General features: G+C 34.5%; 2 protein-coding genes across 2 annotated transcripts; both read right to left on the bottom strand.

Annotated features, from left to right (window-relative positions):
• Positions 1–4,380: 4,380 nt before the first annotated feature.
• Positions 4,381–4,881, bottom strand: LOC104092794 (calcium-binding allergen Ole e 8-like). The gene has a single exon (XM_009598461.4). It carries the CDS (start codon positions 4,879–4,881, stop codon positions 4,381–4,383), a length of 501 nt encoding a protein of 166 aa, XP_009596756.3.
• Positions 4,882–9,546: 4,665 nt separating this feature from the next.
• Positions 9,547–14,127, bottom strand: LOC104103667 (uncharacterized). The gene is made up of 9 exons (XM_070197703.1): positions 13,754–14,127; positions 13,189–13,237; positions 12,892–12,980; positions 12,705–12,761; positions 12,548–12,610; positions 12,301–12,366; positions 11,695–11,781; positions 10,578–10,671; positions 9,547–10,241 (listed from the first exon to the last, which is right to left on the bottom strand). The coding sequence occupies exons 1-9, from the start codon at positions 13,856–13,858 to the stop codon at positions 9,766–9,768; spliced, it is 1,086 nt and encodes a 361-aa protein (XP_070053804.1). The 5' UTR covers positions 13,859–14,127; the 3' UTR covers positions 9,547–9,765.
• Positions 14,128–15,081: the final 954 nt, after the last annotated feature.

The raw sequence follows: 15,081 nt of genomic DNA, 5'->3' as shown, positions 1-15,081 counted from the left end.
GGTGGCCTCACAATAACATCGTTATTGGTACACGTACACCACTTGCTATTATTGCTAACAGTGTCATGCCTCTTGATATGATATTTGCAAGTAATGCATGACATAGGAATATTATTTCGATTCCACCGAAGGCATCTACAAAGAATAATCACGTTATAGCAGAGTTGACTCTTTATAATATAGTCTTAAAAGCTTGTTCTTGTTTAATACTCCCTCCGTTTCAATTTATGTAAACCCATTTGACTGGGCACAAAGTTTAAGAAAAGAGAGAAGACTTTTGAACTTGTGGTGTAAAATGAGTCACATATATTTTGTGTGGTTATAAATCATTGTATAAAGGTAAATTGTTGTCATATAAGGAAATGAGTCATTCTTTTTGCCACGGACCGAAAAGAAAATAAATTCATATAAATTGAAACATGGGGAGTATTTAGCTTTGATTGTGCTTCTTAAAACACTTGTATAGCATTTTGATTCTTAATAGTATATTAACCTTTTTACTTTTTATTTTAACGCTCTTTTTATGGAATAAATTTATGTACTCTAAGATTTTTTTAAACTTGAATAAGAATTTTACTCATGTGATGAATTTAAAAAAATAATTGAATTGGATTCTCTTGCTAAATAATTAATTGAAATATTTAATTATTTGAGTTTAACATAAAAAGTAATTTATTCTATGTTGATTTAGATCTAATATTAGTTCACCACTTCACCTCTTGTTTTGAATATTTAATCTTAATTATAATTTTATCCACCATAAATTTTATTTTCAAAGAGTAAAAGATTGATATGATATTTCACATTTAGATCTTTATGTCTGTAGAATCATTAGTGGTATTGACTCTTACCAACCATTTTTTTTCTCTTCCTCACATTTATATTCTTAAATATTTTCTTAGTTATAGTTTAATAATTGGGTATTTTTTAATATTACACAAAAAATTAATTAAAAAAATATATTATTTGAGTAGGAAAATAGTTCAAATATAATATAAAAATATATTATTGTAGGGGCATTTTTTTTCTCAATGTCAACTCTTTATGCAGTCCATTTAATATTACTTTTTTTTTTTGTATTGGACATTATGGAGTGGTAACGTATTACCAATACAGAGGATTCTGATGAAATTGATTTTATTAAACCTTCCTACATATTTTTAATAAGAATTTAATAGACAAATTTTATTAAATCTAGAATGTTAAATATTAAAAATTAGCATAGAAGGTATTGTAGTCCAAAAAATAAGTTATTGCAGTTATGCCCTTTCCCTGTGAGTTCTTCCGTTTAATATTTTTGGGCTATTTTGGTATATTAATATTGTATTTATGCTTTTATAATAATATAGGCTCTCCTTTTTCTAAATGGATTTGGACAATATAATACATTCTCAAATTAAATTAGTAATAGGACATTAAAATACATTTTCAAATTAAATTAGTAATAGAAATTTTTAAGAAGTATATCCTAAAAGTAATAGGATTAAATGATAAAATATATTTACTTGTTCAATTTTATATGAATTAGACAGCCGAAAAGTAATTATACTAATAGGATTCCTAAAGGTGATCATGTAGGAGTTCTAACGTATAGTATTATGTCCTAAAACTAATAGGATTATAAGGCTAATATCTAGAATTTCGGTTATGTCCTTTTATTATGAGTTATTATGCATAATATTAGAAGGTTATTTTTGTAAACCGACATTGTATTCATACTTTTATAATAATATAGATTATTCTATTGTTCTTATAAAAAGTAAAAAGGACACTGATTTGCTGACTGTTCTCTTTTTTGGTATGTTCCGTGATTTCTGCCGTAATGTCCGGTTAGTTGCGGGAATTTCGGAGCCTTGTCGAATAAGCTGATAATATGTTCCTTGAGACCGTTATACCCGGGACCGGTTATGACCTCGGTAAACTCGAAGGTAAGTCTAGTGATTCCGGTGGCTAATTCGGCAAGGCAGGAACCGATCTCTGGAATTTTATCACCATCTCTCGATCCCAAATTGTCGTGTTGGATGCTCGATCAAATCCCGAGTTCGGTTTTACATTTTACCAGCTAATAACAGTAGAGAGAAAGATCTCAGCAGCTCAAAGCACGCAGAGGTGAAGTAGTAACAGAATAAGCAATTGGTAGACCTTTTCAAGAAATTGGTGCGGCAGAATTCAGCAGAAAGTTACGCTTTCGAGGAATCCTTTAATTTGACCTTGCGGGCTGCTCTGTTAGAGCTGCCGCTTTCAGTATTCGTCGTCTTTGCCTGCTATATTAATCAATTCGCTTAATTTAATTTACCACCAATTGGCATTAATAGTTGAAGTCTTACCACTTGTTGGGATGGTTGTTAGCCCTCACGTGTATTATTATCCCAAAATAATGTTTGTTTTGATTGTTTATTTAAAATTTATTGTATTGTATTGGTAAGCAAGGTGGGGAAATTCTTGAAGGGAGGAAACCGAGGGTCTATCGGAAACAGTCTCTCTACCCTAAAGTAGGGGTAAGGTTTGCGTACACATTATCCTCCCCATACCCCACTAGTGAAATTATACTGGATTGTTATTGTTGTTATATTGTATTGTTAAATCTATTGTTCCGGAATAATAAAAAGTTTCATTTTAAGATACAATCTATCCATATCCATGATCTAAACAAGCTGCTAGATAATATGGGCGTCAAAAGCATGTAATCCGTACAACCCCTCTACATATTCACGGATTGGATGACTGCTATAGTTTCTAATTTCCATTGTGGCGTCACTTTTGACCTGCTCGATATCTGGTTTTCACCTTCACATTTTCTAATTTCTAGCCCAACCCAAATTAACCCATGAATCTTTATCATGCCTTCTTTATTGACGCACTCATAATCTCCAACTCGTCTTCCCGAGAATGTCCAAAAACATATGCATTCTTTTGACGTCGTTCCAGTCATCATCCACTGCATTTGTTCAGCTCATTACACTCATATTTGTTTCATTTTTTCCTTCTACTTTGTTTAATTGATTACACTCGGTGTTTGAAACTATAATTGTTTGATCTGCATTTTTGATAATGATGGCAGAAGGTGTACTCACCTAAGCTCTTTCTTGGCCCAACCTCAATTAATCTAATTGGACAGATTGGATCATAATTCATATACTGCCTCCGTTTCAATTTATGTGAATCTATTTCAATTTTAGTCCGTGCCAAAAAAAATGACTTCTTTCCTTATTTAGAAACAATTTATCTTTATACAATGATTTATAGCCACACAAAATATATGTGCCTCATTACACTATAAATTCAAACAAGTTTTCTATTTTCTTAAACTCCATGCCCAATCAAATGAGTCCACCTAAATTGAAATGGAGAGAGTATTTTTCATGTACCATAGGTAACTGTTCAAATTGTACCTAACTCGCAATAGTGTGAGGTTATGATATGTACAGACATACCACCGCCCCCAGAGATTTTAATTGCTCGCGACCACATTTCTCGGTCATCTAAAAGTTTGGGCAAACCGTCCAGATATTACTTCTGGTCAAAAATATTTTTTTTCTTGAAAACTTTGGTCAAATATGTAACTTTAAAAAAAAAAAAAATTCCCTGAAAAGTTTGATCAAATACATTAACTTTAGACGAAAAAAAAATTTTAAGCCAAAAAATAGCTTGCCTAAACTGGTTAGACATTTCTCGGCTACTACATAAAGTTATCACTGTTTCATAAGGAAAACGTCTACCTCACAAACTTGATCTCTAGAGCAAGTTGTCTGCTTGTGTCCTTTTCTTGTGCATTAATCATCTTAAAGTACTAAATTTATTATTATTATTATGTAGTACTTGACACGTATCTTTTTGTGCAATAGCACTCCCCTAATTTCTTCTCCTATTTATTGGATAGTTCAAAACCGTAAGGTATAAATTTAAAGTAATGCTAATTTTATTACATTACAGTTGAATAATTATTTGGACTCTAGAGCATGTGAAACATAGATGTGTTTATTGTGAGAAAAAACATTGACAGTTCAAATTTGTAAGGTAATTGAAGTATAAAACAAATCATTTAGGTTCAGTACTAAAAACTATTTCTCCTTGCATTTTCTATTACCTTATAGGAGAAGATTATAAAATGTAAAGCTTACTTTAATTTAACAATAAACGAAAAACAGAAAGATAAAAAATAAATTTCATTAACAACAGATCAAGTAGTGAATTCAGATTCCACTACGTATACTGTTAACGTCGTCAACCTAAGGTTTACTTACGGTTTCTCCGTCTATCATCAGTTAGAAGTAGAAACTATACCCTACCAAAGGACGCACTACAATCCGTGCGCCCTCACCTTTATCAGCCGCTAAAAGGAGAGTAAAGTAAACAAAGATAAAAATAAAAACCCAGGGCCTACTTGCTGTTGGTCATCATCTTCTTAAACTCATCAAAGTTAACGTAACCGTCGCCGTCAGCATCGACGGAGCTGATCATTTTGGTACAGTCCTGAACCGAGCAGCTTTCGCCCAAACGAATCAGGATCTGGTGGAGCTCAGCGGCGGAGATCAAGCCGTTACTGTCCTGATCGTAGAGGTCAAAGGCTTCACGAAGCTCGTTGACGCCACCGTCACCGACGCCATTAACGTCACCCTTGCAGAACTCGGCAAATTCATCGAGGTTAATGTAACCGTCTCTGTCGGTATCAATTTCGTCCATCATACGAGCGACTTCGTCGGGAGATGTATCAGATCCAAGGGCATTGATAACACCGGAGAGCTCGTCGGCGGAGATCATGCCGTCTCCGTTAGTGTCGAACCGTTTGAACACTTTCTGGACCTCGTCCATGTCCTGAAGATAAAGGGAAGGCTTGGAAACGGAGTTATTGTTGTTGTTGCCATTGTTGGTAGCAGCCATTGCCGTTGATTGAAAGAAGAATATGAGAAAGAGAAGACTTGTAGTGGTGGGCTTTGTGTAATGATGAAAATACGGGGTTTGTGTGTATATATAGGAGGGGAATGGTAAAAGCATATGAGGAACCACGCGAGAAGACTTTGCGTTTGTGTAAAGAATAGCAAAGGTTACAATTCTTTCCTTTTCTTTTAAAGACTAATATTAATTAATGGTTCAATTGTTTCCCTTTTTAATTCTTTGATATATTTTTTTTTATATTACTCCTCGTTTCAATTTACGTGAACTTGTTTGATTGAACACGAAGTTTAAGAAAAAATAAAGTCTTTTAAAATTTGTAGTCCTAAACAAATCAAAAAGTAGTCCAGAGTATTTGTGTGGGTATAAAAACTTCTCATTAAGGGTAGAATTATAAGTTTAAGCTAAATTGTTTTCAAATTTAGAAAGGGGTCATTCTTTTTAGAACGAACCAAAAAGGAAATAAGTTTAAATAAACTGGAACGGAAAGAGTAACGTAGATTCAAGTAGAGACCCATTACCGGATAAAGAACTTCGGATTTAGAATTTCTTTTTTTTTTTATTTGAACCCGAAACTTATAGTTAAGCATTTTAATTGTTAACTATTTTCTTTTCTTTTTAAAACTCTTCTCAAAGGGATCCTTTTTTTTTCTTTGTGGTCCGTTAAGAAATCAACAAATTAGATTGCTCATTGTCTTTCTAGAGCATCTGTTTCAATGTATGATTCGATGGAGTGGGATAATATCCCTCCGTCTCTCATTACTGATTTACTCGTGTTTGATTTGAATAATACATGATTGAAAAACCTTTCCAAATATCGGACTTTTCTAATGATTAAGAAGAGATGGAATATGTTCTCCCTTTGCAATCTAAAACGTTATATTCTGCTTTACTTTTCTCTCTATTCAATCTTTGATTAATTAGCCAGAAATAGTTTAATGATAATAAAGGCATCCTTAAAGAAAAGATAGGAAATTTCATGAGAGAAGGACTGCCAAGTGGATGCCCATGTCATTAGGCGTGTGTAAGACGCGTTGGGCCCTAAATATAGAGGAAAGCGACCTCCTCTCTTTTTCATCACTATTGCCTTATAAACTTCTAACTTGGCCACTGTTTTGTTATTCAATACTTGTCCGTTGACTATGCCATTCTAATTCAACTATGCCAAATACATATACAACTCATTCAACTTATTCTTATTTTTTATTTTAGCACTATATCTCAATCTTGTTCCATTTTGGCCCTTCAATTCTATTTTTTATGTTTCATTTTAACACAAAAGCTGAAACCAGTGCAAAAAATATAGCGCGTGTGTATATATAAATCTGAAGTATAATAAATATCCAATTAAACGTTGCTCATCCTTATCAAATGGGTCAATACTAAAATACCCGACCCGGATTTCTTGGTGTCCATGATACTTTCGGTTCAACTTGAAATCCACAAAAACAAATATCCATTCCATTACGAAAAAATAATTTTCTTTGAAACATGGATTCACTTCAAATTTCAAGCTTATATGAAATAAAGGATGAAAAAATCAGGTGGCAACATTTAATTGGATATTTATTACACATCAGATTTGTGTATACACACGCACTATATTTTTTTGCACTAGTTTCAGGTTTTGTGTTAAAATAAAACATAAGAAATAGAGTTGGAGGGCCAAAATGAAACAAGGTTGAGATATAGTGCCAAAATAAAAAACGGAGTCAAGTTGAATGGGTTGTATATGTATTTGACCATTCAACTATTAATCAACACGTAGAGTTCGTTTGGTAGCTGGTTAGGAGAAAAGTTATTCATGTATTGGGGGCAACATAACTTATACAATGTTTGATAGTCATTAGTTATTTTATACAGAATTCAGCATAACTAATACCATGTTTGGTTGTCATTTTACAATTCTACATAAATAACACATGTATAAGTTATGAGTCAATCTGTGTATTATTTTATGCGGGGTAGAAGATGGAATAGCTAATACATGTATTAGTAATACATGGATAAAATATTGGAATGATAAATTTACCCCTATTATTTTACACATAAAGACTTCCTTCTATAGATTGATCTGTATCAAACCCTTTGGAGAACAAGCATGGAGATATTGATGCCTCACTGCTAGGCTCTTCCTCTTCTCAATCTATTAGAGACAAAATCAGTAAATAAGTATTATACTTTAAAATTTATATAATGTATATCAATTTGTAAAACAATAAATCAAATATTCAAAAAATATAATCTCCGCGTAATTAATCCATGTATAACTAATTCCTGCATTATTTATTTCATCATAACTAATACCTGCATAACTAATATATGTATAACTTATACATACATAACTTTAACCCGCAATCAAACGACCCTTTAGAATGTATGATTGCTAAAGTTCAAGTTCAAGCAAACAACTCTAATCAGAACATAATTTATTTCTTTTGAGTTATAGAAGCAGCATACGTTCGCTCAATTTGGTCTTCGAGTGTTGTGTCTACTGTCTAGTTCAATTGCGGCAAGGCAAATGATAAGGAAATTTTTTCATTTAAAATAATGAAAGGGACTTAATGATAGAATAATGCTTTGTATGAGGTTTCTAGTATTTAGTTCCAACCTCCAACTTGGTATAGTATAGTTTGAATAGCATTTGACCTTCTTCAAACAGTAAATAGGACAAAAGAAAAAGACAACTACTATATTCAATTTAGTTAAGTACGTAACGATGTTCTTAGAATCAAATAAAATTTCTTAGGCGAGAAAGAACTTTATCAGTTCGAGGAAGAAGTTAAAGGTAAATTGGGAACAATATAGTTTTTAAAAACTATATCCAAAAGACGTGATTTCTTGACCATGTAAGAAATCTATCATGAGCATGTTTACATTTGATTTTATGATTGTATAGGCCAAAATCTGCCCTGAGGATATTTAGGCATTAAGAAAAGAGTTGATCGAGGTCGATCAGGATGCAGCAAAGTCATTGGCCGAGGTGTCAGCCATGAGCCGTAGTCGAAATGACGACGAGACTCGACGAGAGCCGTAATTGAAATGTCGACAAGGGTCGAGGTCGAGATTGAATATTGATGACAGGAGCTGTAACGACTAGTTTATTAGGGTAGGATATTAAAAGGGAATATTCTAATGCATATTCTCTTTACTTGTACTACTAGTGTTTCGTAGAAAAATATCTCATATATATAAAGAGAAAAGATAATGATAGAGGTACGTAATATTCATTTGATAAGAACACTTTTCACTAGAAGATTTTCTCCCAAACATAAAAATATAAAGATTGCCTTTTGACAAAAATTCTTGCTCATATTATTCCATATCTTTCCACCAAGGATTGTTCAAACAAATCTTGGATCTTTCTCACTCATCATTGTTAGGAGAAATATTCGTCTAATCCATCCATTATTTGGTAAATCATTCTTCTTGTTTACTTGAATGTCATTTATTGCTATTTATTGTCAGTTACACCTCCATTATTGCTCTTACTTTAAGAATACTTTGCACTTGTTGTCATCAATCATTTACGGGATCTGTCCCCACCTTCCGCACGTTTTTAAGATTTATATCCAGAGTTATTATCCTTAACTAGATTTAACCCATCATTATATAAATTTAATAGTTTAATCGAAAGTTACACTTTTTGGTCAAACAATAATAATGTAAAAGCTTACCTCACTCGATATTTACATCAATTTAATATATGCGTGACATATATTTACACACGGTCTTCTCACTTAATATGGGTATCCCACGGCTGTATGAGGCAAATTGGAGAAATTACTGTTAAGATAACAAATACAACCTAATTTTAGGCGATATTTTGAGCGACCATATGTACTCTGTTTAAATATACCTATTTTTTTTTTATCAACTTAACTGAAATAACAAAACTCATGTCATAAATGGTCCTCCGAACTATGCCGACGCCTTTATTCAAAAGTCAAACAATGAGTTTCAAGTTAGAATTTCTCTTTAGGCTTGCCCAAAAAATGCAAACGTTTACAAGAGTAATTTATTCTCTGCTTTAGAATCAAAGCTTAATATATGGCAAGGAAGATGACCTTACCAACAACGTAATTAACGGCTTTTACTTTAATCTATCCTTTTGAGAACCTAAAAATATGGGTTCACGCATTTGGCTATGTTCGTTCAACTAGTTCCCAGTACTTAAATCGCCCATATGCATGTACTGTCTAAACAGTTGGTAACTTCTAAACACAAAAGTGAAAAGTAAGTTAAAATATGTGTCGGGAAACCACCTCTCCCCTCACCCCTCACTCCAAAGGTCCGCAAATTATGGGTACACCATATATAACATAGAGCATTATTGCATTCAGAAATTGAGTGTATATATAAATAAGGACTATTCATTCAATTATGAAGTATGAGAGCTAGGAAAAACAAGCAAATTTCTGCAATCAAGTGGTCAACAGAAGCATGAAGCTGCTGCTGAATGAAGGGCCACAACAAACTCTTTTAACTGCCCTGACATAATTTGAAATGTTATTGTAAATGTCTTTCAACACAGGGAGATAATGTTCAGAAGATCCCTGTACGGATGACAGATCTTGCAATCTGTTAACTATCTCGCTTCGTGATATACGTGTAGATTGTTAAAATCAGACGTCTCAGAGATTGCATATGGTGTTTACGCTAAAACCAACTATCTATCTTCCTCTGTTTATGACAACCAACAGACGCCAAAAGCAAAAGTTACTTCCACGTCGAACTAATCCTCGACTAAAAGTTTGAAATCCCAACATTGACACTCACAATTACGTACCTTTTACAGTGAATGCACTAGTTTAAAAATATGTCAAAGGAAACAGACATCCAAGCTAGTATAAAATTTGGCATCTCAAGTTTTCAACCTTGTGCAGGAGGTGGAGGGGGAGGCTGCATCGACATATGTGGCATCGAATGGTAGGGGCCACCATTAAGGTGCTGAGGTGGTGGTGGAGGACGCCAAACCTGAGCGCCCATTGCAGCTGGTGGTGGAGGGGGCCTATTTAGGGGTGGAGCTACCTGTGGGGGCGGTGGAGGTGGCATTCCCCTGAATTGCATTTGCTGCTGCGGAATGCCAGCTGCACCTGGTTGCATAGGATGTCCCTGCCAAGCTTGTGGTGCAGGCATTTGCATTGGCGGGTAGACATTAGGCTGCATAGGTGGTGGCCGGATTGCTGGAATAGGAGCTGGAGGTATAGGACCATTTGCAAAAGGCCGTGGGGGACCTGGAGTACCAACCGCACCATTGGCTTGTGGAACGCTGGGGGGTCCACTTGCAAACATGGTATGAGGCCTGTTTTTCTGAGTACCTGGATTACTAGCAGCTAAAACCCTTTCTGCATATCATCAACAACAAATTAGAATTCCTCGAAGTGGTTGGAGAAGTAACGATTACATAATTCATAGAGATAATAAAGTTCCTGAAATTTCAAACAGCAGAGAAGATGCACAATAGCCACTCGTGCATTTTAAAAAAACCACCTCGCTCATTCACTTCACCTTGTCACTTACTTCTAAGAATTTCAAAATATTAGCTATCTTAAATTTAATTGATATATCCAATTTGTTGGAATAGCACAAGCAAAACAGAGTTCAACAATCTTGATTGAATGACAATTATCCACATCCTAGCATTCACAACTTCATTTTTTTATAACACAGAAGATTCCTACCTGCAGGGGTGCCATGACGTTCCCCTTTTGTATCTTTCTTGTAGGCATAGGAAACTGTAATTTGACGGTTGCAAAGATATTGACCATTCATTGCCTGCAGAAACACCAAGTTGTAAGTCACAGTCCAGATTCATCAGCTAAAGGGAGAATTTAGTTGTTCAGTCTCTTAGACTCAAGACTGCCCAATATAAATTTTCCCTTCAGTTGTTCTGTCCCTTGGATGCAAGGTCAAGCTATAATCCAGGAACCTAACACACAAATGCAAGCTCTGAAACCACGGAGGGGGGGGGGGGAGAAGGAAAGATGTAGAGAATTAAGGTATTTTAGCACTACAGTGAGATAACCCATACCATCACCACTGATCCATAGTAATGCATTATACATGCAAGGTAATACTGTAGTTATTTTGTCATGAAAGCACTACTAGAATCCTAAGACCATAAAGCGCACATGCAAACTCTGAGGCTACGTAGGGGGGAGAAAGGAAAGATGTATATGTTTCAAGTATTTTACGCACAATAGAGAGAAAACACATACTACCACCACTGATCCAAAATGATGTTACCATATATCTACGGGTACGTTTTTTATTTCTATGCGGTTGTTAAATTACACATTTTTTAAGAAAGCCAAGCTTCCATCTCCCATGTCATGTCAGACACAAATATTTTACTGTTAAAGGTTTCCAGACACAGCCCGTTTATTACCAACTTGGAGATGCATCAGTCTCAGATCATATTTGAAAAATTGATTGTCGTAACTATTTAACCAGTTGACCTGTCTTTCTGGAATTGAAAGAAAGCGTCAAACGTTGTGATTGTATTATGACTAAACCAGATAAATTAATAGCATAAACCAAACAGGAAAATACTCCACTTCTAACCCAGTACAGCCTCCATATCATGCAAATATCTATCTTTTCCAATCTGATTAGAAATGTATCCTAATTTATAATCGACTTTAAAAGAAGATAGGACTCCATACACAGCACAGGCTTCAAGTCGAACAATAGCTAATACTTAAATGGACAGTTGAACTTTTTGGACTTGTAACTCACAACATATCATGTATCTGTACATGTTATGGTTGGTAAGCAAAGAGGTAAACGGACAGTTACCTCAATTGCTGCATCAGAGGCCTCAAATGAATCGTAACTAATGAAACCAAAACCCCGGGAATTCCCTGTCTCAGGGTCTCTCATTATCTGGAACAAAAGATAATACATCAGAAGATAACAACAACCACCACCTCTAAATGGCAAGTAAACTATGTGGTCCTAGTAAAATGTAGAGTGCTATATGAACCAATATACGCATAGTTATAGAGAAAAACAATATGTGCATTGTTTAAATGTTTATCATTCAAGCTGGTCTAGCATGTTAACATGAATCACTAGCTAAGTAAGGAGGGCAATCATTAATAACACTGCAAACATGAAGGGACCATCTCTTTATACCTCCCACACCCCCTGGAGAAAGAAAAGAAAGGACAAGAGAGAACCTGTAGGAATCAACTTTAAAAGGGCTAGATGTTTGTTTAGAGGATGTACAAATACAATATCTCTAGCAGATTGTTAGGATTTAAAAACATAATCTGAAGCATGGACACAAAATAAACGAGACTTAATCAGCACGGATGGCTAGGAAGTCCAGACACGCATCTTTAAAAGCAGCAAAATGAAGAATCATGAATCATATGAAAGTAGAAGGGAAATGACTTTAACCTTTGGATTTGAGACAATAACTCCAAAAGCACTAAAAGTGTCATATAGAAGCTTCTCATCAACATCCTGCATATAAAACAGAAGTGGATTTATAAGCTAACAGAACCGCTAGCATGAGCAGTGTGATAATATGCAGGTGATGTTATACACCTAAATAAAAGCTGATATCCTATGTCTACGTCCAGACACTTTGGATGAGAATAGCACAAGAGTTTGTAAAATACTGTCAAAGAAATCTACTGCTTACAGGATCAAGGTTCCCAACAAACAAGTTGGCACCAACATCAACACTCTTTTTATCTTGTGATGCCTGTACGAGGATAACTTATTAGATTAAATAAAATGTGAAATATGTGGGACAATTCATTATAGAAAGGGGAGATGCATCAATGGCATATCATTACCTTATTCACTCGTATTGGTTTCCCATAAAGTTTAATCATATTCAGTACCTTTATTGCCTGCATTGGTAGTGCTTTAGAGAGAGAAAGCAAGGAATAGCAAAAACCAATTCCATGGTAAAAGAATATAACGGATAACAAGACACTAGCAAGTAAAAAGAGAGTAACAAGAAAAACAACTAACACATACATAGTCAGCATCTTCTTCACTTCGGAATTCCACAAAGCCATATCCCTGATGAGCATTAGTAACTCTGTCCTTAGGGACATAAACATTGACTGCAACACATAATGATTTATATAGCGAACAAGTGAGATTTAAAAGAATCTAAATTTCCCAAAAGATTGGGGGGAAAAAAAGGGATAAGAAGATTCTGATTAAAAGTTTAAAACCAAAGTGGATGTTAAACAAAATTTATCAAGAAGCTCCACTGATTTACTCCCTTTTTATGGGGACAGGGGGTTCAGTTAAAAATTTAAGACATACCTACTGGACCTGCTTGAACAAACAACTCCCATAACAACTCTTCAGAAACCTGAATCCAGGAAAAAATTCTCAATTTTCTGAGTAATTCAACCCTGAAAGCAAAGCAAAACAAAACAAAACAAAAGCAGAAAAGCAGGGAGGAGTTTGTGGAAGGGACACCAGCATCAAATTGGAGCATCAACTGGAAAAAGATATTTCGTGTATAGGAGGAAGCAGTCATACTAAGGTTAATGATATTGGAAGGGAAAATTACCAAATCTGTCAGCATAAAAGGAAAGAGAAGCAGAATCTATTGCGGGAGATAGTTATTCGCACCATAGAAAATGTTCAGCATTAACGGTGGCAAATGGACATGTTGGGTTGATTTTGGGCGGGGTTAAAACTGAGTTAACCCATTTTATACTTTCGAGAAGCTAAGGGAAAAGCTTTTACATGTATTCCTAGTGTCACACTGAGCCTTCGCGTTGTGTTTGAATCAACTGCTTTTCTATTTAGGTAAGGAAGCTCGAATAGAGTGGTGGAGAAGGAAAAAACCCTAGGGGATTAGAAGGAAGGAAAGAGATACCTGAGGGTCGAGGTTGCCGACATAGGCGGTGGCATCTTGGTTGCGCTCCGCTGCGTGTTGGCCCAGCAGGTTTGCTCCAACTCCCGGAGCTATACGAGTCGTCATACTCAGAAAGAAGAATGCTCTGTGCAAGGAAAAACTAAACAACACAAAGGCCCCAAAAATAAAGGGCCAAATATCCAAAATCTCAATCGGGTCGGGTTATAAGTACGGCTTCTGCTATCCTCCAGAATAACGGCTTGGGCCCACTCCGGCCGGCGAGATAGGCTTACGTGAGAAGGCCGATCAATTGCTTTCCCACTCCGGTTTGTATTCCGACGTCATTTCCGGTATGTTACCGTGTTATGCATTGTATCAGTATACAATGATCGGATAAATTTTATTGTTTGTCGTGTTGTGTTTCAATGTATAGGTTTGTTTCACGTTAATAATAAAATATGATGATTTAAATATTTATTTATATTAATGAAGAAAAAAATTTAATTGATGAATTTTTTTTATATATAATAATACAACAATCATGTAAAACATTAGCATAATACGTGAATTCAAAATGAAAGAATATCATTAGAACTTACACAAATGATCAATTTAGTCATGTTAGTTAGATAATTATATATTGTAGTTTAAATGTATCTAATATGATGGTATCTTATCGAATACCTCTTTGTAGATGATTTTTTTGTGTGTATGTTTCTTTCTAATGCTTTGGTTGTTGTGCCATAACCAGAACTCTTGTTGTCGATATTAATATCTTTACACAAATTAAAAGGCTATTCTTTAGTTTCTGAAGACTAAAGTTGATTTCTGAATAAACACATACTTAGAAGCACATTGATCATTATCATAATTTCTGCATGTATGACGTTATTGTCAAAACTTATATATACTATATGTGTACTATTACATAAGCTATTCGGCGTATCTATAATTTTCGGTAGCATGACGAGCATATTTTTCTTCAAAATCAACTTATATGCAATGGAAGATCAATTTTAACTCAATCTATTATATATACGGTGACACTAATATACGTAAGAAATAATGAACTTGACAACAAACCTAGATGGTAGAAGGTCATTTGATATTAAGCATTTAAGTATCATTCTTGGTAGTAATTGTTGGTATCGATCATCTTCTGCTGAGTCAAAACTAATTTTTTTTTTATTTTTACCATAAAACTTAGCAATACCTTTATTTAGTTGATCAACACATTCATTTCTGCTAGCTAAGATATCTCTTTAATTTCTATCGTACAAATTATTTTTTAATCTAATGAGAAAAATATTTTTCTTATTAAATGCATTGCTATTACCCTTTGGGTTGAT

This window comes from Nicotiana tomentosiformis, chromosome 3 (assembly GCF_000390325.3).
Source record: "Nicotiana tomentosiformis chromosome 3, ASM39032v3, whole genome shotgun sequence".
Classification (NCBI taxonomy): Eukaryota; Viridiplantae; Streptophyta; class Magnoliopsida; order Solanales; family Solanaceae; genus Nicotiana; species Nicotiana tomentosiformis.
The sequence above is the reverse complement of the archived record's forward strand: the minus strand, read 5'-3'. Positions and strand labels throughout refer to the sequence as shown.

Excerpts from the sequence above, each read along its gene's own strand:
- LOC104092794 (XM_009598461.4), bottom strand. The coding sequence starts at position 4,881 with ATGGCTGCTACCAACAATGGCAACAACAACAATAACTCCGTTTCCAAG.
- LOC104103667 (XM_070197703.1), bottom strand. The coding sequence starts at position 13,858 with ATGACGACTCGTATAGCTCCGGGAGTTGGAGCAAACCTGCTGGGCCAA. Across the intron at positions 11,782-12,300 it reads TTATTGTCTCAAATCCAAAG|ATAATGAGAGACCCTGAGAC; the intron begins GTTAAAGTCATT and ends CTTTTGTTCCAG. Across the intron at positions 10,672-11,694 it reads CCTCTGATGCAGCAATTGAG|GCAATGAATGGTCAATATCT; the intron begins GTAACTGTCCGT and ends GTGTTTCTGCAG.